The sequence below is a fragment of the Elephantulus edwardii genome, unplaced genomic scaffold (genome assembly GCF_000299155.1).
Source record: "Elephantulus edwardii isolate Elephantulus edwardi_28Jun2011 unplaced genomic scaffold, EleEdw1.0 scaffold00264, whole genome shotgun sequence".
Classification (NCBI taxonomy): domain Eukaryota; kingdom Metazoa; phylum Chordata; class Mammalia; order Macroscelidea; family Macroscelididae; genus Elephantulus; species Elephantulus edwardii.
Genome location: NW_006400014.1, coordinates 1,033,910 through 1,060,788, shown reverse-complemented (window position 1 = coordinate 1,060,788; position 26,879 = coordinate 1,033,910). Strand labels below are relative to the sequence as shown.

The window sequence follows — 26,879 nt, the reverse complement described above, 5'->3', positions numbered from 1 at the left end:
AAGAGCTTCAGAATCCTTGCCTCCACAGAACAGCCTGGTTTCACCCTCTTCAAGATGAACCTGTTGGTTGTCCCTGCTGTTCATGGTATATTCAGTACTCTTCTCCAACACCGCAGGTCAAAGGCATCAATTCTCCTTCTCTCATCCTTAGTCATTGTCCAGCTTTCTGATGAATAGCAAGTAATTGTGAAGACGGCCTGGAGCAGGCACACATTATACTGTGGAGAGGTCTCTGACAGCAAATTTTCCAAATTCAATTTGTCTTTTGATTTCCTGGCGGCTGGTACCTGAAGTGTTGATTGTGGAGCCAAGAAAACTGAAACTGTTAACAGTCTCAGTCTCTTCACTGTCTATCATGATGCTACCAGTCGGAGCAGTGGTGAGAATTTTTGTTTTCTTGATGTTGAGCTACAATCCATATTGAAGGCTGCAGTCCTTGACCTCAGCAAGTGCTTCAGGTCCTCCTCAGTTTCAACAAGCAAGATTGTGTCATCTGCATAATGCAGGTTGTTGATGAGTCCAATCTTGATGCCACATTCCTCCTTATAGAGCCTAGCTTCCTGTATGATCTGTTCTGCATATAGATTGGAAAGTTATGGAGAGAAGACATATCTCTGGTGTATACCCTTCCCAGTTTTGAACCATGAGGTGTTTCCTTGCTCTGTTCTGACGACTGCCTCCTGGTATATGTTTCACATGAGCACAATCAAGTGTTCTGGGATTCCCACTCTCCTCAGAATTAGCCACTAGGCCAATAGAGCACCTCAATATAAAGTAAACAAAAATTCCTCACAAGTGGACCAGTAAGCAGCCTTTTGATACAAGCAGAAAAGACTGAAGTTGTCAAGGATTCCATTTTACCTGATTTCATAATCAACCCCCATGGAAACAGCAGTCAAGATATAAAAAATTATGCTGCATTGGGCAAATTTGCTGCAAAGGAACTCTTCAAATGATAAGGATGTCATTTGAAGATTAAGGTGCATATGATCCAAGTCATTGTAGCTTTAAGTGACTTGCATGCAAAAGCTGGGTAATAAATGAGGAATATCTAAGAATTAATGCCTTTAAAGTGTGTAGTTTCCAAAGGGTATTGAATATAATATGGATTTACAGAAGAAAACTAAAATCTGCCTTTTAGGAAGTAAATCCAAGATGCTCCTTAGAAGCAAGAATAGTGAGGCTTCCTCTCAAATAATTTGGGCATGTTAGCAGGGATGCCAGTCCCTGGAGAAAGGACATTATACTCTGCAAAGAAGAGTGTTAGCAAAAAAAGAGGAAGATTCTACTGATTGCATATAACTTGCTCACAGAAATAACACATTTACAGTTTCTGAGAGTATAAATGAGAAAATGCAGACATCCCAAGGGTAGTGTGGATTTCACCAATGGCATAATAATCTTATTTCAGCGCGAAATGAGGAATGGGAAAGCAGTCGATCGGAAGGCAGAAGAAAAAAAAACACACCTCACTGTGCTACACACTAGCTTAAGGACTGGGTTAGACATAACATATATAAACAATAATAAATAAACACAATGTATAAACAGATCTCTCACTTCATGAGTCTTTTTCCAGACTCTTTGAATCTTAGTTTTGTGACTGGGGTTGGCCACCAGAATGCCTTGAAAATAGCATCTTTTTCAGTCTCAGTCCTGGACACTTCTACGTTGACCCTCTTGAAAATACACAACTACCCAGCTTGAGAATGACGTTTTTGAATCTTGTAGTCCTGCTTGAACCTGCCTAGCTAATATTGCATTGATTATATATGAACATGGCGAGCTACTTCTGGAAATCTACCTGTGAAAACCCTATGGATTTGATCCATTACAGATCATGGTACAGGACCATCAGGACACCTGTGTGGCCATGAGTGGGGCAGGGGCTGGGACATGATTTCATGGCTGCTAATAACAACAGCAACCTCATGTCCATAATCCACTTCTCACCTGTGTCTTGTTCTGTATAGCCCGTGTGCTTAGAGGCCTGAGTGTTGGCCTTTTCTTCTTGAAATCTTGAAAGTTGCCATGACTTCTCTGGTATGCAGAAAATCCTTGGAGGATAAAACTCCAAAGAGGAGAAGCCCAGCCAATCCTCAGTTATTCCAGAAACCCCAGCTGAGGCACCAAGCAGGTAAATGAAGTCACTTTAGATCTTTGGACTCCAGTTGAGCTATTCCAACCAGTGCTATGTGAAGCTAAGACAGGCTGTCCCCACCACCTCTGTCCAAATTGCATAACATATAAAAAGAAAGGATGTTTTAACCACCAAATTTTGAGAATAATTAGCTCCATTGTAATAAGGAACTGACACAAGAAATTTGGGTGCTTTATTTAATCTCTAGACTGGACAGGAGAATTGAATGGGACTAATTTCTGTGTAGATCACAAGAAACTGTGGCTGACTCTGAGAAGAATGGGAATCCCAGAACACTTGATTGTGCTTATGCAAAACCTATACTTGGACCAGGAGGCCATTGTCAGAACAGAACAAGGAAACACTACATGGTTCAAAATTGGGAAGGGTATGCATCAAGAATGTATCCTATCTCCATATCTTTTAAATCTATGTGCAGAACAGATCATCTAGGAGATTGGACTCTATGAGGCATCAGGACTGGAGGAAGATTCATCAATAACCTGTGTTATGCAGATGACAGAATCCTGCTTGCTAAAACTGAGGAGGACCCGAAGCACTTGCTTCAGAGAGTTAAGGACTGCAGCCTTCAATATGGATTATAGCTCAACATCAAGAAAACAAAGATTCGTACCACTGGGCCAACAGGCAGCATCATGATGGATGATGAAGAGATTGAAATTGTTGACAGCTTCTGTTTGCTTGGCTCTTCAATCAACATTCTTGGTACCAGCAGCCAGGAAATTAAAAGATGAATAACATTGGGAAGATCTTCTGTCAGAGACCTCTCCAAGGTACTGAGGAACAATGATGTCAGTCTGGAGACTAAGGTGCCCCTAATACAGGCCATGGTCTTTGCAATAACTTGCAACACATCAGAGAGCTGGATAGTGACTAGGGATGATAGAAGGAGAGTTGATGCCTTTGAGCTTTGGTGCTGGAGAAGAGTATTGAATATACCATGGACTGCTAGGAGAATAAACATCTTTGTCCTGGAGAGGGTGAAGCCAGGCTGCTCATTGGAGGCAAGGATTCTGAAACTCCGTCTGACATACTTTGGATATATTGCAAGGTGGAATCAGTCCTTGGAGAGGGATGTCATGTTTGAGAGGGTGAAGCAACAGCACAAGAGAGGAGGACCCTCGATGATGGTTTGATTCCCTCACTGGGGTAATGGGGATAGACATGTTGGAGACAATAAGATTGACAATGGTAGAGCAGGGTTTAGTGCTGTTGTACATAGAGTCGCTATGAGTTGCAGGTGACTCGATGGCACATAACAACAACATAAAAATAAAAGATTCGGTTAATCTCCTCTCTGCTCTAGCATTCTATTATTCTGATGATAATTCCATTCTCTCATGCTCTGATGGCCTAGTGGGTACAGAGTTTTGCTGCCAATCTAAAGGCAGGTGATTAGAATCCACCAGCTTTACTGAGATAGAAAGATATGCAATTTCCCCCTGTGTGATTTACAGCTTCAGAAAATCCCCTGAAGGGTCAGCTGTGAGTTAGTTCTGAGTTGGGAGTTCTCAATGATAGGCACCCACTTTTTGTGAGAGATTCTTGTTATATGCCATCAAGTACAACTCAGCGACCCAATGATGAATAGTTAGAGTGCAAATAGTCTAAGTTGGTGATGCAAATGGTTACACATTAGGCTGCTAACAGAAAGGATGGAGTTTCAAATCTACCAAGAGTTACCTCACAAGAAAGACCTGGTGATCTACTTCTGACAAATCAACAGCTGACACCCTTACATATGAGATCACGAGCTGGAATCAACTTGATGGCAATTCGTGGTATGAATGGTAGAAAGGCACTGACATGCAGAAGATAAAAGGTGAATGAAACAAGGTACACTAAACAGTAATAAAAACCTGAGGTCTGGTGCAGTAAACACTCTGTCTAGTGATGGGAGGGGAAAAGAGTGAAACAAAGAAGAGAGCCTTGGGACTAAGTGACTCAGAAGTTCTTTTATTCTGGTAGAACTGGCTCCACATTCCTCAGACAAAGCCAGCCATGACTTCCAGTAGTTTTAATTTTTATGATAACATCACTGCAAAATCCTTCAGCATGAAGCGAACCCTGACTTTCACAGTGATCTGTATGAGAATCTGGATATGTCAGATCAGTCTCTCTCTCTCTTTTTCTCTCTCTCTCACACACACACACACACACACATACACACAAACACCTTTCTCCTTCTGGATATTTGGTAACTGATCCATTCCACATAATTTGAATGAAACCTTGTTTCCTTGGGGAATCTTTCCTCCCCACCCCCTTAGGGAACCTTCTTGGTATGTACAGCCCCTGTCTATCTTTTTCCTGATCTGCAGCTGGTGGATACTAAGCACTACATACCTTTGTCTTGACAGTACAACTTCTTTCCTAGAACCACCACCAGGTAGGGCTTCCTACAGTACCATTCAGAGCAAGAGGCTGTGAACGCTCCCTGAGTAGAGACAAGTTTTCTGAATCATACACACTGCTGTTTCTGTCTTCCTCTCATATTCCAAAATGTTCTTCTCAGAAATGGAAGAGAAACATGGTTTCTCCTCTAGGACTTCAGCCTGCAGGAGTCATAAATGTTGGTCAGAAATTCTACTAGGAGTGTTTGCTATTTGTCCCTCGGGAAAGAACTAGGTAATAGGGTCAAAACACCTGAGGCATTGGCTTGACTTTGTAGCTAACCACTAGGTGATGGTAAGCATGGCACCTAATGTCTTTTGACCTCAGTTCTTCTTTACCACATCAACACTGGGTTGTCTTTCTATCGTTAAACAGGACGTGGATTAGTCTTCATTTGGGAAGTAAAAAAGGAATGTGTAAATACATGACAATATAAAAGTATGAAGTCTAAGGGAAAAGACAGTAAGAAATAAGTGTGAAAGGAGGAGATTCAAAGGCCTCTTGGGCCATGCATCAGAGAGCTGAACTGTGACTAGGGATGATAGAAGGAGAATCAATATCTTTGAGCTGTGGTTCTGGAGAAGAGTACTAAATATACCATGCATTGCTAAGAGAGCAAAGAGGTCTGTCCTGGAGAAGGTGAAACCAGGCTATTCCTTGGAGGCAAGGATTTTGAAGCTCCTTCTGACATACTTTCGGCATGTTGCTAGGGGGGACTAGTCCTTGGAGAAGGACATCATCTTCGGAAGCGTGAACAGTGCAAGAAAGGAAGGCCCTGGATGAGATGGGATGACTGGGGTAATGGGAGTAGGTTTGTCAGAGACAATGAAATTGGCTCAGTATGGAGCAGCGTTCAGAGCAGTAGTACATAGGTTAGCTATGAGTCAGAGTCGACTTTGTTGGCACATAATAATAAACAAGTAAGCCATCACCAAGTTCTGGTGGCCTGGTGGGTAGGAAGTTGCCCTGTCAACCCACAGGTGAGCAGTTTGAAACCTTTCAGTGGGTTAAGCTGGAGCAAGATGGACAATCTCCTTTCATGGAGTGCCCTTTGAATTCCTTTGCATTCCAGGGAAGTAAGTTTGAGAGCAAAGCATTCCAAGTAGTTTGAGGCCTGACTCTATAGTCACACAAAAACATTTGCCAATCTGTTCCCAATGTGGCATGTGGAAGAAAAGCAGGAAAAGAAAAACTAGAAACAGCAAAACCCAGCCAAGCCGGTGAGCCAAAAGGCTGGGAAAGAGTGGTGGTAGCAAAAGAACTGTTAGGAAGGATACTTAACTGCTGGAACTCAGGGTTGGAAGCCAGGGGCTCCACCCCAGTCAGGACGCCTTGCTTGGAGGCGGTGCCTCTCAAATTCTCTATGAGCAGTTAAACCCTACTCGTTGGGAGGACTGGGCGAGTTGGGGCTGTTATGGGATCTTGAGTCCTGTGGCTGAGGCCACAGGGGAGTGGGGGTAGTGTTCGAGGCAGAGCTGGGCGGATCGCCCTCCCAGCGCTCACGCTTCTAGGAACTGCAGTTAATCTACTATGTTCATAGACGGTAATGTGAAGCTGGATGCCAGCAACCCCAGCTCGCGACCCATGATTTATGTTTCTTCGTAGAGTTCTTTTCTCCTTTGTATTCATGCCTAAAAAAAAGGAAAGTGACTTTGCCAAGTCTACTAAAGTGCTCATTTAACCCCAGCCCAGACTGAGAGCTCAGTGTAGCTCAATGAGGATGGGAGGAAGAAGCAGGGTGGGTAAAGGGCGTCGAGGAAGCGGGGCGGCCAAAAGCGCCGGCGGGCTTTACAGGAGGGTAGGGCCGTGCGCGCTCTACGGTCCGCGTGGCGAGGCCGGGAGTGCCGGGGCGAGGTTCCCCTGCGGCCGGAGCTGGTGAGTCACCCGGACCGGGGTGGGGTGGTCCCGGGAGGGCGGGGCGGGGCGGGCCTGGCCTTGCAGACTGAGGATGTGGCGGCTATAAAGCCCCACCCAGGCCACAGCCAGCTCCGCTCTGCATCAGGGGAGGCTCACAGCGCTCGGCGCCCGGCCCAGGTAAGCGGGGCGCGCCCCGCCCGCCCGCTATGGCCCCAGGGCCGCCGCGCTAGCGGGGAGACCAGGGCCCCAGAAAGCGGCCTGGCTGAGAGAGGCTGGGAACCGCACCAGGGAGGCCGTCCAGGCAGGGGGCTGGAGCTAGGAGCTGCACAAGGGAGCAGGCACAGGGGCTCGGTTGGGCCCACCAGGGGCGAAGGGGCGAGGAGCTGATCTGCGCCCAGGTCTAGGGGTGCAGGGCGCAATCGGGGGGGGGGGGGGTCGAACAGCCTGCTGCAGTCCTCGGGACGCCGAGGAGCGGGGTTCCCCGTGCCAGACACGCAGAGTGTGGGCAGGGAGGAGGTGGCAGGGTGTGGCCGCGGCAGCTCGGCCCCGGCTCGCGGAGCAGCCGTCAGAGGGCGCAGGCCTGTCGAAGTTTAGCAAAAGCTCTCAGCCATCTAGACACAAACCCCGTGCCTCTCAAGTTACTTTACATGAAACAGACCAGGATGAGGACGGCGGTGGAAAGGGGTTGAGAGGTGGGAGTTTTTAGTAGACACCTACTCTCCCAATAAAACAGAAACTCCGTTTCTGGATTCTTTTGTGGGATTAACAGCCTCTCTGATTGAATCTTGAGCATTTCCCAGTTCGTTGTGGGGTCACTGTGTGTCAGGAAGGAAGTGTGCCCCATCTATCTGTGGGGAGTGTTATCTTGACTGTTAACGATGCGAAAGTGAGTGGGACGGAGGGCACAGAAAAGGGCGTGGCCCCCGGCCGCTCCCCGCAGAGCTGTAGGGTGGCGCCGTGGCTTGAGTTCCTCTGACTTTTGAGAAGATCAGAGGCATACTTCGGTTTCCTTATCTGTAAAAGTGGGTTGAGAATGTTCATTCATTCCTCCACTCACCCAAGAAAGATCCTTACTGAAGATTTCAAAACACCGTATCTGTGGAAAGTACAGTGAAAACATACGTGCTATACAAATGCAAAATATCCTGGTTGCGTTTAAGATTGGCCATCTTAAAGTCCGAGTACTGAATTGTGTAAAAGAGCAGTCGTCTCCTGGGTCCGCATTGGGTCTTTACCAAGAAGCATGAGAGTCCAGGAACCTGGCCTCTTTCTATGGCTTCTGCCCAAATGCCTCGGGTCTGGGAGTTGGTGCCTTGATATGCAGGACACTTTGTTCATGTCCCAGGAGGTGCTTGAGTTCTGAGGCCAGCTCAGGAAAACCTCCTTAACACGCACTTTATCTACAGATAGTGCATACCAGATTTGGGGATGAGGGGAGGAAGAGGAGAGGGCTGGTTTAGGGGAAGGGTAGCCTGTGTAGACAGGAAGAATAACTCAACATTGAAATATTTTTTCAGAAATTTTCTTACTTTCAAAGTCGGCCATGATCAAATTGGAAACGTCTGTGTTTGTCCTCCCTTCCCCCCTCCCCCTCCTACTCGTTTAAAGTAACACTGACATGTTACAACAGCCCTTAGGCTTGTCCAGTTCAGGTTTTGTGTGTGATCCAGCCTCCTTTCCTATTTCCCTGTCTTTTCCCACCCAACTGTAAAACTACCCGACTGTTCAATTGATTCCTACTTAAGGTGATCCTTTGAGATTATAAATCTTTACAGAAGACTACCTGTCTTTCTCCTGTGGAGCAACAGATGGGTTCAAACTACTGCCCTTTTGGTTCACAGCCCAACACACTTCACACCGTGCCACCAGGGCAGCTGGCGACTCACACACTGAAGCCATAGTCTTTAAGTTAGGAAGAGTGTGTCTCCAGGTCTTTAGCAGTCCAGAAGCGTGGTATTAATAAAGCACGGAACAACCTTGTTAACCCCTACACAGCCATAGTCCATTGATGTAATTAAATATAGTAATTATGATTTTATGACACAAATATATTTATAATTAAATAGACTTTATCATGGACATATACGTTTTGTAGGTTGAGACTGTAGAATTCCAGGAACAGTGCTCTCCAGGCAGTGTGAAGGCAGAGACTGAGTGAGGGCTGAATCTAGAAATACTATCAGTGCTGAGACATTCCTGATCAGCAGTTTTCTCCCTTCTGAGAGTATTATCTAAAGTCTTCAAAGCTTTCTCCAGAAGTACCTATCACATCTTCATAGAAGGGTGTGGTGCTTATGAGCATTTTTTTAAATTGAAGGTTTATGCTTTGGGGACCATCACTCCCCGCAGTGCCTGCCTATCTGCAGTAAATGTGCAAGGAATAGTGCTGACTCACTGGCTTTGATTCGCACCCTGGGCCTGGATTGGAGTCTCAATATGTTACATCCCAAGTCTTGGAGCTATAAAAAGGACTGTATTGATTGCTATAAGCCTGCAGTCAGAGCCATTAGTTTCCTGGCCACTGAAATTTCATTTTGGATTTAAGTAGTTTTCCTGGCAAGGTAGATATTCTTCTATAATTGTTATTGATTTTGAGGGGTATCGGCATTTCCTGCACGAATCAGGCACTTACTGTCATGAGTTTGTTCTAGCCCAGTGGTTAGGTGCAACTCTGTGCCTGCTGAGGCATTTTCCATTTCCAGGGAGGATTGGGTGTGTTATGGAAGAGTCCCAGGCTCTGGAGGGTGGCTTTAAACATCCATTCATAATGCATTTATTCAGTACCTACTATGTGTAACTTTAAGAAGCTCTGGTAGTGTGGCGAGTTACATGCTGGATTGCTAACTAAAAGCTGAGTTCGAATCTACCAGCTGCTCCACAGGAGTGAGACTATTTTAAGATTACAGCCTCAGAAAGTCAATAGAGGGTCGCTGTGAGTTGTAAATAGGCTCTGGAAGTAGAGCAGTGAACAAAGAGGACAGAAAAACACTTGCGGTTGCAGCCTTTAAATTTATTACAGAAAGAGAAAGAAAAGACGTACCCTTGAACTTGACGATGGCAGAGATCAAAACAATGTTTCATTTTGGTATACATGAGTTTACTTAGAGCTGGAGATGTATCTATGGCAACAGAAACAATACAGGTAACTAACACATGATTGCAAACTCTAGCTTTCCTAAATGAATCTAGGTTTGTCTTGAACATCTAATTTAGTCTGTCCTGGGGAAACTGTTGTATTAAAGTGATCCTGGTGTAATCTGCCTTCCAGACATAATTGTAAGAATAAAATAGAAATGGAATGTGCCCTTTCTTTCTTTTGCACAGGAGAATTCACTACCTTCGGTTTTCTGGGTGCCACACCCTCTTCTAGTAACAGGCCACATCAGAGGAAATTCCAATGCTAAAAAAATTCTTCCCGCCCATTCACTTTCTGATGTATTTGCCCATTTCCCATTACCTGAGGCCGTCTCCACCTGTTTTGTAGGGAGGATAGGCCAGACAAGGGGCCAGGAGGTGGTCCAGCTTGTTCTTCTGTGGGTTCTCCCAAATTTCCAACGACCAGGACTCTTCCCTTCTACAGCACACCGAAGGGAAAGTGATTAAGCCTTGTCTCAGCTGACAGAGGATAACTTCGAAGCACCCAGACCTGAGCTCTGTCCCCAGGCTTGGTGACAGGGAACTCTTGCACTTTTTCTCCCTGCCACACCCAGCCTGTGCACTCAGGCCACTTGTCAGTCCTTCCTCCTTCCACCAACGTGTGTCTGGTGTGGGAAGAAGTAGATTCTATCTCCTCATTTTCTTGTGGACAGAGCAAGGACCCAGGGGGCCCAACAGTACAGAGGTGAGGGACTGGGTTGGGGTGAGAATGATCAGGAAGGTTGCCTCTGAGCGGCCAGATTTTGCTAGGATTTGCAAAAACTGGGAGAATCAATTCTGCCAGGTAATGACACTCAGGGAGCTCTGATGGCCTAGTGGCGAGAAGCTGTGCTTCAATCCTGAAGGCATGTGGTTCGAGGTCACCAGCCACTCTGCGGGAGGAGGATGAGCAATCTCCCATGTGATTAACTGGCTCTGAAAAACCTGCCGGAGGGTCAGCTATGGGTTGGTTCCGACTCAACAGTACAACCACAGCAATGACCTTACAGGATAGAGTAGAGCAGTCATAGTTTCTTGAAGTTATTAGTCATTAAGGACAGACTTCCACATCCTTCTCCCATGTAATGGCGGGAGTTGGGAGTGGCCAAGCACTTTAACCATTGTGCCACAAGGGCTCCTTCAGATTTGTCCTGAAGTTGGGAATTTTGACTACTGGCTCTGAACACATTGGAGCTAGGGCTATTTTTCAGTGTTCGATTTGAGGGAGAGAAGAAAGAAGGAAGAAGAGTATGCTAGGTAAAAAGTGGAGGGGAACGAGCTGGTATAGAAAAACCAGTATGTGTAGACCATGCAGGAGTTCAGCTGGACCTACTGTGTGCCAGGGGCCATGCCTATGAAAGGCAGCATTGACTCACCTCTAGGATTTCGGTTATGCAGGAGCACAGGGCAGGGAGGGGCCATGAACAAAGGGAACATTTATCACGGTTTTTTGAGTCCTCAGGGATCACTGGACCTTAGCTCATCAGGACAGAGTCTTCATGGGGTGGAACCATGAAAGGCACAGGCTTGGAGATAGCAGGGATAGTGGTGGGGTGTGTGTGTGTGTGTGTGTGTGTGTGTGTGTGTGTGTGTGAAGAGCTAACAATCTAAGCAGACTTGGCAGCATGGTCTGTTTGTGAGGGTGTATAGATGTGAATGGAAACAAACCTGGATCTCCTGTTAGGGAGCCCATTGTGATTCATGGCAACCCTCAACTGGGTTTCCGTTGTTGTAAATCTTAACAGGAGGAAACTGCTTCATCATTTTTCTTTTGCACACCTGGTGGGTTTGAACTGCAGACCTTTTGGTTAGTAGCCTAACAGTTAACCTACTTCACCTCCACGGCTCCTTTATTAGTTTAGGAGTGGTTGCATACATGGGTTTGTAAAAGGTATTGAATAGTGCAAAGGTGGGTACAGTCCAGAGTGCGGAAGACCTTACAAGCTGACTTCTCTGTAGGCAGCCGGGCCCTTCTGGAAATACAACCAGTGAGCTATAAAATACTGAAATTAAGTTGAAGATGTGAAGGTCTGGATTTCCCAAGCCTGAAAGCACTTGGTGCCAAGTGAGCTCATTCTTCCTGCTGGTCTCCTCCCACTCCAACCACTGTCAGGAGACTGGTGGTGGGGCCCTGAGAGCAGAGAGCCGCAACGTGGTGGGGACGGAAAGAGCAAATACTGATTCAGCTTAGGCAGCTGGAGGGACAAGCCAGAGCAAGTGCTGTTCTATTCCTCCTTCCTGCTAGCTTGATCAAGGCCACTGGCAGAATTCCAGGGAGTCTGCGAGGATGACTGGGCCACTTGGCCTGTGACTCATGCATTAATCAAGACCGTAAAATCAAGCTGGTCATGTGCTTCCAAAAAGGTTCTTTTAAATGAAGATATTTTTGGGGAGTGGAGAATGGGGTCTCATGGGAGACCCACACACATTTGTACCTTTCTCATTCTCTTTTTCTTTTGGTTTAAACTTTCAGCCTGGTTCTGTAGAACACAGTGATGAGGACAATATACAGTTAGAGTTTTGGTAAGGAAACCTCCCCCACCTCCCCCCCACACCCATTTATGCTGAATCCTAGTCTGTGTCATTCAGTCTTGAATTGATTCAGCATGGTTGCTAGGCATCTGTTTTGTGGTAACACATCAACATTCCACATTTACACTGTGAAGTGGGTGTGTTCCCCTAAGAAATGGCCCATTAGATTCAAATTCAACAGTGTAGACCAAACCTCTTACAATGTGCGTTTGAGACAATAGGACTTTGTGGATCTGGTTCTTGATTTTATTTCAGTTCCACTTCGTTTTACTATTTGAAGTACTGACTTACAGGTTTTTGGTCATGTTTCCATTTTAACCATTCATTTTTCAATTGTTTCTTTTTTAAGGAGAAACTAAAGCAGCTTCACTTACTCCCTCCCATATTTTTCTTAAGTTGTAGCTATGTTTATAGAAGAACTCTGGTAGCTGCTAACCAGAAAGTTGGTGACTCGAACTTACTTGCTGCTCTGAGAAAAATGAAGTAGTTTTGCTGTTTCAAAGAGCCACAGCCTCAGAAATACTATGAGGGCAGTTCACAGTGTCCAGCAAGGTCCCTGTGACCTGGAATTGACTGATGGCAGTAGATTCTATAGAGTGAAACAATAAAATTTGTAGGGCATGGGTTTTTTTGTTTTTAGGATAGACCCTTAAGTTATTTTGTATATGATCCTTATTTTAAATGAAAATGACTTGTTTTCCAACAATTGTATCGATTTCACTAATATTTAGCTTTGTACTTTAAGGGATTTTCTCAGTGGGCAGTTAACAGTATTACTTAATAATAGTTTCAAATCCAGAGGAAACCGTTCATTAGGGTGAAGCAGAGGAAGCCAACTTTCAAATCCTCTTGATATGGGTGTGGTCCTTTCAGTAAGCCTGGCTGTACTGCTCTGGTTTATGAAACACAAAGGCTTTCCCTGATAAAGGTCTAGGTTTTTAATGATATTCTGTAGCCACCCAGCCCTTCCCTGGGAATGGAAGGTACTGATGTGTAGAGATACTCACCAACAGATTAAATCTGCTGATTTTTCTTTTTCTTTTTTTTTTTTTTTTTTGCCTGCTTGCAAGTTGAAACCAGTTGGCGATCTGGGTGAGGTTGATGTGTTGAAGGAGTGATGCAGGCTGCCAGTTTCGTGTTTTGTAGAGAAGCTTGCCAAAAAGGAGAGGTGGTTCTGTTTTCAATACAGTTAGGAATTTTATACGCTGTGGTGAGGAGGTAGCAGAGGTGGGAGGCATTGTCTCATATGTCATGTTGTTGTTAGTTGCTATAGCGTCCATTCCAACTCATAGTTAGCCCTGTGTATGCAGAATATTACTATTCCACAGCACTTTATAAGTGTACTAAGTGCTGGACTGTTAACCAGAAGGGCAGACGTTCAAATCCTCAAGCTGCTTCTTGGGAGGCACAGGGGCAGTTTCCGCCACTTAAGATGTGCAGTTTTCGCAACCAAGTGAAGGGTCACCATGAGTTGGATTCAGCTCGGCAGTAGTGGGTTGGGTTGGGTTTTAACCTTCCAGAAGCAGATTGCTAAGCTGTCTTCACAGACACTGCCCTTTTAACCTCACCACAATGACTCAGACACACATTACAAGAGGTGTATGGTCTGCACAGATGAATCTGAGTTTAATCAAGCAGTTTTTTAGGGGGACACACCACTTTATGGTTTACATCTAGAAGGTTGATACATTATCACAAAACAGATCCCTAGTGCCCCAGAATGGCCTTAAACCCCCAACCTTTCAATCTAACCCTTTTGCTAGGTATGTATCATGCAAATGTCATCTTTCCCATGCAAAGCAGTAGGTACAATGAAGGGAGAACTATTGACTTTAAGTAAGAGCAAGTATTTTTGGTGCATAGATAAATACAAGTTTCAAATATAATCATTGGTTTTCAGATCTTTCAGCATTTCCATTTGGAATATAATTTTGCATTATTCATAACTTTGTATTTTCAGCTTCTTGCATGATGCTCTGGTTGGTCTAGTGGATAAGGAGTTGCGCTGCAGGTGGTTAGGGTCATACCAGATGCTCTGCTGGAAAAAGATGGGCATTCTTTTCCTATGTAATTTATAACCTCTGAAGGGTTGGCTTTGGGTCATTCCCACTTGATGGCAATGAAAAAACAAAACCAAAAACAAAACCCAAACCCCAAACCCCAAAACATGACTCCACATTAGACATGGCTCCTTTCTGGGGCATTTCTGGAATGGATCTGGAATATTCTTCCCATTCTTTTCTTCCTAGGCTTTCCCCAGGTTTCTCTGGCTGGAACCTCACACCTTGATTGTCGCTTCTCCAACTAGCCAATTAAACTCACTGTTAAGCCCTTGGCTGACTTCACTGGCGTTATGTTTACCTTTCTCTCTCCATCTTAATCTCTTGGAGTGAAGGGTCATTGTGGTGAGGTTGAAGGGCAGCTGGGAGCCTGGATTCTGGCCCTGCCTCTGCTGTTCATGAGCTGAGCCAACTCTGACAGATCTCTGGCCTGCTGGATCTCAGGGCCTCACTGGGGCTGTGAAGGAAAAAAGAGAGAAGGAGCTTCAAGGCCCTCTAGGGAGTACTTTTGTCTGTTTCTCATAACTCTTTCTCTAGTGCAGGCTCTGAAACACCAACTTACTGCCCAGGAGTGGGTTCCAGCTCATAGCAGCCCTCCATTGACTTGCTGAGGCTGTAAATCTCAGTGGGAGCTGCCTGACCATTTTCCCCCCTTGGAAGTATTTGGTGGTTTTGAACTGCTGGAACATTTTGGTTAGCAACATGAAGTGAGCTGTGCCACCAGGGCTCCTTTTATTGGGTCATTTGATGGATTACTTGACTATTACCAAGGTTTGTAACTTACAGCAACAGTGCCAAGACTTTCTCTTTTCTGCTTTCAAGGGTATCAGCATTACACTGTTAACAGCAATGTTAGTCAAATGCACATTAGTAAACCTGGGTTTTAGTGGACATTATGAGCAGCAAATCTGACTGTTTCTCCTAGCAACTAATTTACTTTAAGCAAAATGACTTTGCCTTGCCAAGAGATTTGATGGAGTGCAGAAACCCGGGGCTTATTTTATTTCTAAGGTGAAAATGTGTTTGACATTAAACTTGCGTGAAGAAATATTTATACAGATACAAAGGACACTTGTGTGTGAAAGGTTCAGACTAACTCACTACAAAGTCCAGAAGCAACACTAGCTGAGTATATAGCAAACATACAAACATGCTTTATTTAAAATGCACTCATTGCATTTTAAATAAAGTGGGCTGAGGCTCAATTTGCATCAGTGCATAGTCACAGCAGTTTCAAAGGCCAGGGACTATTTTCCATCTTATCGGCTATCTCCTGGGGTGGGTCATAAAACCCTGTCTAGGGGGAAACACTAAGCAGATTCTTTACTGTTTCCTGGAACACACAGACATATGGGGTAGGGTTAGAGGGCCAGCAACATGGAATCTCTTTGGTTTCAGCCTTCTAGTGTAGAGTAATAACAGCTTCATGGCTGTTGCTTCATGTCATTGTGACTTTGTGGTCATTGTGACCCTCAGGCTTTTTCTGAGGCATGATTTTTCAGTAATCTAATTATGCACAATAGAAGAGTCCTCTTCCACGGCCAAAGATTTATTTAGCACCTCTTAAAATTCGAACTCCAGCTACTCTGCAGAAGAATGAACAATCTCCTCCCATTAGAATGAACTGATTCTGAAAACCTGCTGCAGGGTCAGATATGGGTCAATTCCATCTTGATGGTATACAAAATTCAAACTCATTGCTGTCATGTTAGAATTGATTCATAGTTGGTCCTCCAGTAGGCTTTCAGAGGTGGTAAATCACACAGGTTGTCAGTCTCTCCAGGATCTTCTAGTGGATTTGAACAGCCAGAGGTGCCACTGTTGGGTCAGCAGCACGACCACTCTATGCTATCACTATTTAGCTCTTCGTGTGCAAAATCACCCTTAAATCTTTGGGGAATTGGAGATATATGGGAGAAGCCAGATAAAACATATACCCTACTTCCTTGAAATGCATTTAGTTGAATGTTTGCTCTTTGAAAGTGTGGTGTATGGGGGACACTTCGTGGTTGGTACCACAACATTCAGCAAAAGCTTGTCTGTCTGAGGGTAGTGGTAATGGGACCAGAAAGGGCTTTTGACATTGAAAGGTGGGAGAGAACAATATAGAGAAGGCGCTGTGATATTCCCATTGGTGGAGACTTCAGGAATGAGCAGGGTCCCTGAAAGCATGAGAAGAAAGGGGATGTAGAGGGAAGCCTGCAGCCAGGTGCTATGGATTAAAAGGGGTGTAGTGTTCGGAGAAGGGCTGTACCACACTTTGGATCAAGGTACTTGTTTCGGGGATTAGGTAGAAGGAGGTGGAGCTAAATTCCCATGCTAATCTCCAGAGACTGTAGTCCACTAGGTTTAAAGAGCCATTGAAGGATAGGTGTTTAGCTATTTTGACAAGATCCAACAGACTTAGTTGATAATAACATGTAGGACTGATTTGATGAGAGACCAAACTAGTTTTCTTTGAGTTGCTTCTGACTCATGGGATCCCCAAGTGTGTCAGAGTAGAACTGTGTCCTGTACTGCACGGTTCTCAGGGGCTAGTTTTTCTAAAGGAGACAGCCAGGTCTTTCCTCTGATGTGCCTCTGAGTGGATAAACTTCCAACCTTTGGAAAGCAGTTGAGGGTGCACATTAACAGCTTCATCAGGGACTCTGATTTAATAGAAATTGTTGTTGTGTACTGTAGAGTCAGAACTGACCCGTAACTGACCCTCTGGCAGATTTTCAGAGGCAGTTAGTCATACGGGAGGAGATTGCCCATCCTTCTCCCACAGAGCAGCTGGTGACCTTGGACCACATGCCGTAGGGATTGCAGCACACTTTCTAGGTACTAGGCCAACAGAGCTCCCTTTTAATAGAAGAGCAACACAATTACAGAGGATGAGTGGAAGGAAAGATTTTGGGGGCTTAAAAAAATCCTTATTTTCTTCCTCTCATTAATGTTCTTTGACAGTGAGAGAAGAAGCAACAGGAGTGGAGTGTAAAACCGAATCAAACTGCCTTTGATCTGCACACCACTGGAGTCCCAGGGGGCACATGCTTCGCCAGCTGTCTGCAAAGCCATTGCTCAGTGTTAGAAAGACAACTTGAAAGAACAACACAGTAAAACTTTCCTGAGACCCTGTAGTGGATATTTCCTAAATATCAGAACCAATGTGGGGTGTCCGATTAAATATATAAGTGGGATCTAATCCACACGTCTTTGTAAGAAGAGACAACTCTGTTTGCAAGTCTGGTTTGTGCTCACTTCTGGGGGTATTTTCATTCCCTAGCTGTTTATAGGAGGCACTAGAATTCTTCAAAGCAGATGACAAGGGTTACACAGCAGACCCATTCCAGCTCTGGCAGGGCCCCAGGGGCGACGCTGAAGACCCAGGCTATTATGCTGGCATTCCTCAGGCTGAAAGTCTCATGGGATCCACTGGAATTCTTCCCATTTCAACTGCAAGTCAGAGAGTTCTTACTCTGCCACAGCTGACTCAAATTCGTCAGGCCTGACAAGAAAATTAAAATTTTAACAAACTCAAGCACTACAAAAATGTTAGACCATGGTGCCATAGGATTCTTTATTCTGTTGCTGCCCCAGATAAATGTAAAGTCTCTGTGTGTTTCAGGTTGAATTGTGTCTCCCTAAAATATATGTCAACTTGGTTAAGCTGTGATTCTCATTATTAAGTAATTATCCTCCATATTGTAATCTGATGTAATTATTCTATGTATTGTAAATCACAACATCTATGGTGTGTTAATACCATTACTGGCATCAGGGGCACTTCAGTCTTTTGAACAGACATCTTTGCTCTTTGGCACTTTACAGAAGCCCTTAGCAGCAGATTTACCCCATGCAAATCTGTAGAGGGTCAGTGAAAGAGAGGAAGATTGTCTAGGAGATAGATTAACACAGTGATTGCAACAATGAACTTGAGCATGGTGGAGATAGATGAGGATGGTGTGGGATAGGGGAAGGATTCAATCTGTTATTTCTAGGGTGGATACGAGTGGACGCAGTGGCCCTTAACAATGACATGATGTTAATGAGGAAGGATTAGGTTGTATTTTGAGTCAATCTCTTGCAAGATATAAAAGAGATTAAACAAGGGAGTAGTAATCCCAGGGTCCTGACTGCCACCAAGGAAGAAAAACTAGGAGTGGACTTTGACCTCCTTGTACAAAGAACCACCTAGTTTCAGGGAAAATTTGATGCCAAGACAGATAGAACTCACCAAGGTATGATAGGCACACAGATGTTAAATGGAGACAAGGAGCTTTCCCCAGAGCCAACACCCAACACCCAACACACAGACACAGCCAGCCCCTCCAGCTGGTAAACCCTTACTTTGGATACCTACGCTTCCAGAATGTGAGAGACTCAATGTGTATTTGCTAAACCCATCCACTGACCTTTTATAGCAGCGGTAGATAATTAAGACACTGTAATTTAAAAAAAAATTCTGATAGTCTCATGCAAAGAAGCAAGTGAAATTAGTTTCAATAATATTTTTATTTAACCCAATATACCCCAATCATCAAAATTTTTGCAATATAGACTAAATGTAAAAAGATTACTAGTGGGAAGAGTTTACTTATTTTTTTATAAAAATTCACTATGTCTTCAAAATCTGCTGTATTTTACACTTATATGAGCTATTTTGACTAGCCACATTTCAAGAGCTTGACAGCCACACTTGGCCAGTGGCTGCCATATTGGACAATGTAACTGAAGAGTAAAATCCTTACAAATCAGAATTGCATTTTCAGCTGTGGGACATAAAGGGGAAGGGATAGCTGGGGAGTTTGGAAGTGGTGATGGGAAGATTGGAATATTGGTTACTGACTTTTTTCTTTTTCCACCATTCTTAAAAAACTTCTATGACTATCCAAAAGGGAGAAAATTTGTCTGTGAGAGTGCTCAGGATGAAAGCCTGGCAGAAATACATCCTTAGCCACAAAAAGGCAAATCCTCTCGTCTTCTATTCCCCTACACAGGGACATGGAATGTGCTTAGCCTAAAGCTTTTATGTTAGCAAATATCTATGTCAAATACTTACTCCAAACCAGTTTATGGAAATATTTAGACTAAGCAAACTATTTGAAGAGAATAGAAAGCTGAATATGCATGTGCACAATTTCCTTGATCAAAGAATGTTAAGCAAAAACAAGAACCCAAAGCAGAAGTTGGTGCAATTCAAATGTCATTCCCCTCTGTTTCAGGACGAAGTTCTGCTCTATTTTCTTTATTTTGGGACTGATTATGCTGAATGACCTTGTCTCAGTTGAAATGGATTTACTCTTGTCTCAGTTGAAGTGAATTTGCTGCCAAGTGTTTCTTATTGGCAGGGTTGGGTGTACCAGTTCTGGGAACTGTGCTTTTGCAGAGCTGAGAAGCTAATTCATTAGGCTATTTTGCCGCTACTCAATTAAGGGTATTGGCTGGAAGACAACAGCGAAGCAGTCATTTTGAATCTTAAAAACCAGGAATTTAGTTCTTAATAGGATAAGCCTATGTCAGAAAATCTGACCATTGTCTTTCATATAAGCATCTCAGTGGACAAAACAAATAATTATGAATAGCAATCAAAGGTTTAATATTCAAATAGGACAGCATGAAAATGCCACTGATTCCAGTCCACACTCATAGTGTTCACACTCTTCTCAGTATATTAAATTATATGGGAGAAATACAGAAGTAGTTACTGGTTTGATTAAGCTTACCACTTTTCTGAGAAATGGGGAAGCTCAATTTTATCCTGTTTGAACAAGTTGCATTAGCATTGGGGTGCCTTTTTGCATTCATAAATCTGTCTCTCTTGGTTCAGTTTAAAACCAAAAGAGAAAGATAGGTTACTTTAGTTAGTTCATCCCAAAGCAAGGGCAAACCATCTTCAAGCTTTAATTTTCCCAATCATAAGTTTGGAATTACTTCTATTTGTAAAAATTACTCTAATATCCTCAGATGAAATGGTCCAAGAAGTAGACATTAGTATAATGAATCACTGTGCTCCAGGGGATAGGAAAGTCGCTTCATAAAGACTTTTTGTTGTACTTTTCCCCCAGCTTCTTTCAAGATGTCTACTGTTCATGAAATTCTCTGCAAGCTCAGCTTGGAGGGTGATGTAAGTATATCATTTTCACCTGTATACTATTTGAAAATGAAACATATCTCTGGATAACTTTGCTACTTCCCTATGTAGCCAAGGAAAATCGGGATAAGATTAAGATGATTACTGTTTGGCTCTTCCCTCTTCTTTATCACTGTATTACCAGTAGTTCAGCCTGAAACAAACTCCATGGCACTAGAAATTTCTTTTGCATCCTGATTTTTTTGTTGTTGATTGCCTTCAAGTCGAGCATGACTCATAGTGACCCTATGAACAAAAGGACTGAAGCCCCTCTACAACTATTGACATTTACCAAAGTTCATAGGGTTTCCAGAGGCCTATTATTTAAGAAGTAGATGCCACTCCTGCTTCCAAACCTGTCATAGTATGTTATTGTTGTTATGTGCCATTGAGTCACCTGCAATGTATATTGACCCTATGTACAGCAGCTCTGAACCCTTCCCTGTCCTGAGCCAGTCTCACTAACTCCGACACACCAACCCTCAGTCATTATATCGATCCATTTCATCTGGGGTCTCCCTCTCCTGTGTTGTCTGTCCACCCTCCCGAGGCATGATGTCCTACTCCAAGGACCAATCTTTCCTAGCTACGTGCCCAAAGTAAGTGAGGCAGAGCTTCAGAATCCTAGCCTCCAAGGAGAGACTTGGTTTCACCTTCTCCAAGACAGACCTATTTGTTTTCTTGGCAGGCCATGGTATGTTCAAGACTCTTCTCCAGCACCATAATCATATTAAATTGGAAAGATCCAGTGACACAGAGATGACTGTCATTCTACTTTCTATACTTAGTATGTCAGTAATAAAAATTATTATGATAATAATGTGTAATATCATGCCACAAGACTGACAAAAGTAACTTCCATATCAGACATTATACTATGTTAACTCAACTTACAGGATCTTAGCATCCAGGAAGCTATTTTGAGAAAGGACTTGTTTTTTGTCTGATTTAGGAGCTGGGAAAGCTTTTCTCCAAGAGAGCTAGGATTTTTATTCTTGTTTTTCCTTAAAACCGATAACCAACTTATTACAATTTACCATCTTTCCTTTTTTTTTGCTTTGGCTACTAAGGAACTCTTAATGAAAATGGAATTGTTCTTTATTACAAATATGTAAAATTGGAAATTCTGATGCGTTGGCTTCTTATTTTTATGGTTAAATTTTAATCTGTCTATGAAATGAAAAATTGTTTCTAGTACTTCTAGAACAAGGTAGAATATGAGTTATGAATATGTAAAAAATCTAATAATGCCATATACCTTTAGGTCATCTTGACAGAAGTTTATTTTAGAAGAACTTAGAACTCTGAATGTTTTCTGGCGATATCCTGCAGAATTCTGTAAAGTACGGTCTTGGTGAGATTACAGTGTAGCAGAGGGCAACTTGACAGAAGCTTAAGTTGTCCTACTGACTCTCTGTATTATTATGACACTTGCCATCTGCACATTTAGTGTGTATGGGTCTCTGCACCAGACAGGTTTTATGCAGGGTACAACCTAGACAGGTTATATAGAGGATACAGCCTCTCCATTTTAGTCTCTCTTCTTTTGCAACATATGCCTGTTGTCAACAGTGCTAGTTGCATGTTAAGGACCAGACAAGTCCAGATGCTGAGTAGTTTGTTTTTCTAACAGATTTAATCCTTTGATCATTTCCTATTTTCTCATGAGAGAGCATTCCATGCACTTTTTTAAACTTTTTCACTGTAGCCTGACACATTTTTCTATATGGAGATATGGGAGTGAAATAGAATGTCACAGAATCCCCAGCATCTTTAGGGGAAGAAAAAAAAAAGATCACTTTTGCTTTGATAATTTGATGTTAAGATAGGCTGATTTCAGAGGTAATGGCTCAGTTATTTATTAAATGTTGTTTCCAAAGATACTGTAACTTTGCACTAAACTTTTCCCCACCACTGTTGTTTTTGGAACAATCAGTGCATCTGTCCTCTGGTAAATGAAACCACATGTGCAATGGTTCCTGGCCACACTGCCTGCCTATACATAATTGATGGCTCTGTTAATAATTGGGAAAATATTTTCTTTTATATTTCCATCTATATTTTATAGCCAATGCAGTAAGCCAAAATGACAACTGTGCTTGTAGATTTTTCCTGAAAATATGTCCCATTTCTGTTCTGTTAACCTTACTGGAAAACTTAAAATCAAAAGGAGGAAAAGAACCTTGACCATCCATTTGTGTTTCAGAGCTATAAATACTATTTACTTATTTTCCCAAAATGATCTTCAGAAGAACATTTCATCTAAACGTGAGGTTGGGTTTTCAGGTTGTCTTGGAGACATTTGAGATGATTCCATCTTAGTTACATATCTACACATCCTCACTGCCACTAAATTCAAATAGTGGAGGTGCTGGCGTGACCAAGTCTGTGGTTGGGGAGTGAATTCAGAGCACCTCAGTCTCCTCACTCTTCACAAAGACTGAGCCACGGTGAAATCATCGCCTTACGAGTGGACATTAGGTAGCGATACTAGGGGCTGTGGTGCAGTTGGAGCTTTTCATGATAGGGAGCTTTGACTTTGATGGTGCCTCCATCATCCACTAGCCTGCCAGAACCACATTTTCCACTCTTCTTTATCCTCCCTTTGCTTTGAAGGATGGGGAGAAGGATCAGGAAATCAACAAGAGTATTTTAAAGATCTAGGGAAATTAGCATCTTGGGAAGAAGAACCGAAGTAGAAGCTTGCTGTTACCCTTACCTCAGTGGGATAGAGTGGAGAGAATCCTGCCAGTCAGATCAGGAAGGCATTGAAAACCATTGGAAAAGTGAGATGGTTTAAAATACAATAAGAAAGAAAGTACTAAGAGCCAGAAAGGATAGTGCTAAAGAAAGGAAAAAGGAGGACACCTGAGAGAAATAGGAAGTTGGCAGACACAGAGAGAGGGGATGTGGGTTGCGGGGCCAGACCACCTTCCTGCCACAGGGGCGGCCACAGAAGAGTGGTAGAAGAATGAAGCTTCTGCTCGTGCTTCATCCAGATGGTCAGAAACAAGCTGCCAAACATTTCACATTTGCTTTTTAAAGGATCATAAGCTCGGTAATACATGCCCAAGTTCATGTGCTTGTGGCATCAACTTGGCCAGACACACTTGCCATTCAGGTATTTCCACATTTTCAGCTTGTTTCGAACTGTCGCCGTCCCATTTTAATGCACTTTAAAGCCTTTTGAATAAATTCATGGTTCGGGTCCTCAGCTTTTTACTGTCTTGTTTTTGAGCTTCCACTGGAAAGAAAAGTAAAAGTGAAGTATGCTTAGATATTTATCTAGTTACCTAGGGTAAGAATGCCTTGAATTGTTAAAAGAAACAATGGACAAACACTGTATTTGAACAATTATTTCTTTAGCACCAGGGTCTGAAATGTGTGCTCTATGAGTATGCTTGTCTTTAACCCTCAGCACTCCACACCCGCAAGCGCATACGGATCAGTCAAGGCGTACACCAACTTTGATGCAGAACGGGATGCTTTGAACATTGAAACAGCCATCAAGACCAAAGGTGGGTCCTACATTTGCTCTCCTTTTCACAACATCTGACTAAGGCATTTTAAGGTTATGTCTTCATTCTCCCTCAAGTAGCCATACATGAATCAGTTGAAATTTGCATGGGACTTGAACTGATGGCATCCAGATCTACCTTGTCCACACCTCTCCTTCCCTCTTTCTGAGTCCCTTCCTCCTCCTCCTCTTCCTCTTGGGATAGAACCAGCCAATTGTCTTTGAGTGGACTCTGGTTCCTGGTGGCCCTGTGAGTGTCAGGGTCTATCTTCCATTGAAATTCCTCAGGGTTTTTAGGGGCTCGTTATTTTAGGAAGTAGGTCTCTAGATATTTCTTCTGAGACATCTTTGGATGGACTCTAACGGCTTCTATTTTGGTTAATAGCTGAGCCCATTAACTATTTCCACCACTAGTGGTTCCTTCTTGGACTAGAAGACGACCTAAAAGGTGAGAAAATGTTTTCTCCAAGAACTAGAATAATAAAGAAATGTTGGTAAATGCTGTTCACTTGACACTGGTTCAAAGTGACCCCATGTACAATGCAGTTGATTCCTGGACCATCCTCACAACTCTTGCTGTGTTTGAACCTATTGTTGTAACCACTCTGTTAGTCCATCTTGACGAAGGTCTTCCTCAGTTCTACTGCTCCTCTATTTTACCAAGCATGATGCCCTTCTCCAAGGACTAGTTCCTCCTGATAACATGTCCACAGTAGGTGAAGCCTTGCCACCCTCACTTATAAGGAGCCTAAGGAGAATTTGGCTATATTTCTTCTAAGACAGAGTTTTCCATTCTCTCAGCAGTCTGTGGTATATTGATTCTTCTTGACCTACAGAACAGCTTAACTGTGTCAATTCTTGGACTTTATTTGGCCAGATATTGAAAGAATACCATGGCTTGAGTCAGTTCCTTAGTCCTCATAGTGATATCTTTGGTTTTTAACACTTTAAAGAGGTGTTTTGTAGTGCACTGGCCAAATGCCATACATCATTTGGAAACAGGTCATGGTAAGAGCCTAGAAATCTGACCCCATGGGCGTGTGCTTCAAATGGGCTTTGTCTCATTCTGTTCTAGATGGAAAGCTGGCCAAGAGGATTCCTACGGGCCTTTCCCATTCCAAATCTTGAAGAGAATTCTGTTTATTCTGTTTGTTGATGGAATAAGATACTAGGAAAATTTTGCACTCTTAGATTGATCTACTATGTGAAAAATGAAGACAATTTTTTTTTTCCAATTTACAATATGTTATTCCTTAGCCTTGGAACTTGAGTTAGAAGCACTGTCAGGAGTGTGTTTTCCTCAGGTTGCAGGATGAGTAAGAGAAGACCAGAAGGAACCCAAACCTCCCTTTTGAAACAAAGACTTTAATTAGTTATAGTTGTGGAAGCATTGATGTTGTCTTCTGTATACACTAAAAGGATATGAATCTGACTTTCTTGGCTGATGTATGAAGCACGTATTGGGGTGGCTCCATCCTCTGAATCTGTGGAAACATTGCACATATTGTGGTGAACCTTGTGGACTCACCACACTTTCCCCCTTCCTTTTGAACACAGCACTTCCTCTCACAGAGGCTGCATTGAATCGCAGATGTGACCTTACAATGAAGGTAGCTGCTGACTAACCCACCCAGGCAACATCTTCTCTCCTAAGCAGAGTGTTTTAAATTCCTGACCAGGAAATAAATCTGTTAACATAATGTCAGCTTTGACTTGCGTGGACCCTGTGTGTGTCAGAGCACCATATTGAAAGCACATCTCTATGTCTGTCTTATGAAGAGCAGTGGGGGGACAGAGCCCTTGTACTTTGTGGCTAACAGGAGAGTACATTAATCATGTACACCATCCAGCACTCAGGGATTCCAAATTACTGACTCGGTTATAGAATAGATACAGCTCTCTGAAAGAACAGAATCCTTAACTGGGTTGATTTGTTGTTATTTGGTGCCATTGAGTTGAATATGACAAATGGTAACTGTATGAACAACAGCTGAACCTTGACCTATGCTGTGCCACCCTCACCATTTCTGACATAATTGAGCCCATTGCTGTAGTCACTGTATCAGTCCCTTTGAGGGTCTTTATCTCCTTTGCTGTCCCCTGACCTTTCCCAGCATGATGTCCCTCTCCAATGAATAGCCTCTTCTAGCTACATGCCCAAAGTATGTGGGACAAAGCTTTGTTATCTTTGCCTCCAAGGAACACTGGCTGCACTTTCCTCCAGGTATACCTGTTTGTTCTTTTGGCAGTCCGTAGGATATTCAGTACTCTTCTCCATCACCACAGCTCAAAAGCATCAGTTCTTCTTTCATCCTTATTGTCCAACTCTCATATGCATAGCAAGTGAGGGAAAACCTTTGGCTTGTATCCAGTGCTCCTTGGTCTTTAAACTGACATCAGTGCTCTTCTGTATTTTGGAGAGGGCTCATTTGGGAGCCTAAAATTAGGATGGCTATCTGGCCTAGTTTGTGCTAAGCCTGTTTATTAATAGCAGCCCATTTAACCCTTAGAACTTTCTTATTTTGGAGGAGAAATTACATGATTACCTTCCCCAAAATGATTGGAGAAACAGTGACTTTGTTTCAGAGACAAGTAGAAGAGTAGAAGAGTCTCTTTACATTTTATGAGTCCAAGAAGATGTGAAGTTAGTCTCTTCTGCCTCAAACAGTCTTGTGTTTTACCTGGACATATAGGCCACCCCCAAGGATGTCTGCTTGTACTGCTGAATCAAGAATAAAGAAGTGTTCACATTAGAACACTGAAAAATCATCTCTTTTCAATGCTCTGGTGGCCTAGGGCATAATGTATTATACACCTAACTGAAAGGTCAGTAGTTTGAATCCACCAGCCACTTGTTGGGAGAAAGATGGGCAGTCTTCTTTCATGAAAATATGTAAGTTTCAGAAACCGAGTGGAGGTCACAGTTAGTTGGAGTCAACTCCAAGACAATGAATTTGGTGTTTGGTTTTAAGTGACAATACTTGTAAAAAATCAAGTTGATAAATCAGGTAGTTGAACAGGAAGTTAAATGAGTCAAAAAATAAAATGAACATTAGGAGAGCGTGTCTTACTACACCTTGCTAGAGTAGAGCCTAGTGGGTGACAGCA

The 26,879-nt window shown here is 43.2% G+C and overlaps 1 protein-coding gene across 1 annotated transcript in view; it reads left to right on the top strand.

The window, feature by feature from the left end:
- The first annotated feature begins 6,551 nt into the window (after nt 1-6,551).
- LOC102875761 (annexin A2-like) overlaps nt 6,552-26,879 on the top strand; it is a 54,219-nt gene continuing 33,891 nt past the window's right edge. Inside the window, exons 1-3 of the mRNA XM_006899638.1 lie at nt 6,552-6,589; nt 20,190-20,248; nt 23,673-23,772. Of these exons, the coding sequence (XP_006899700.1) occupies nt 20,201-20,248; nt 23,673-23,772 (148 nt within the window). The 5' untranslated portion in view covers nt 6,552-6,589; nt 20,190-20,200. The remainder of the gene's footprint in view (nt 6,590-20,189; nt 20,249-23,672; nt 23,773-26,879) is intronic.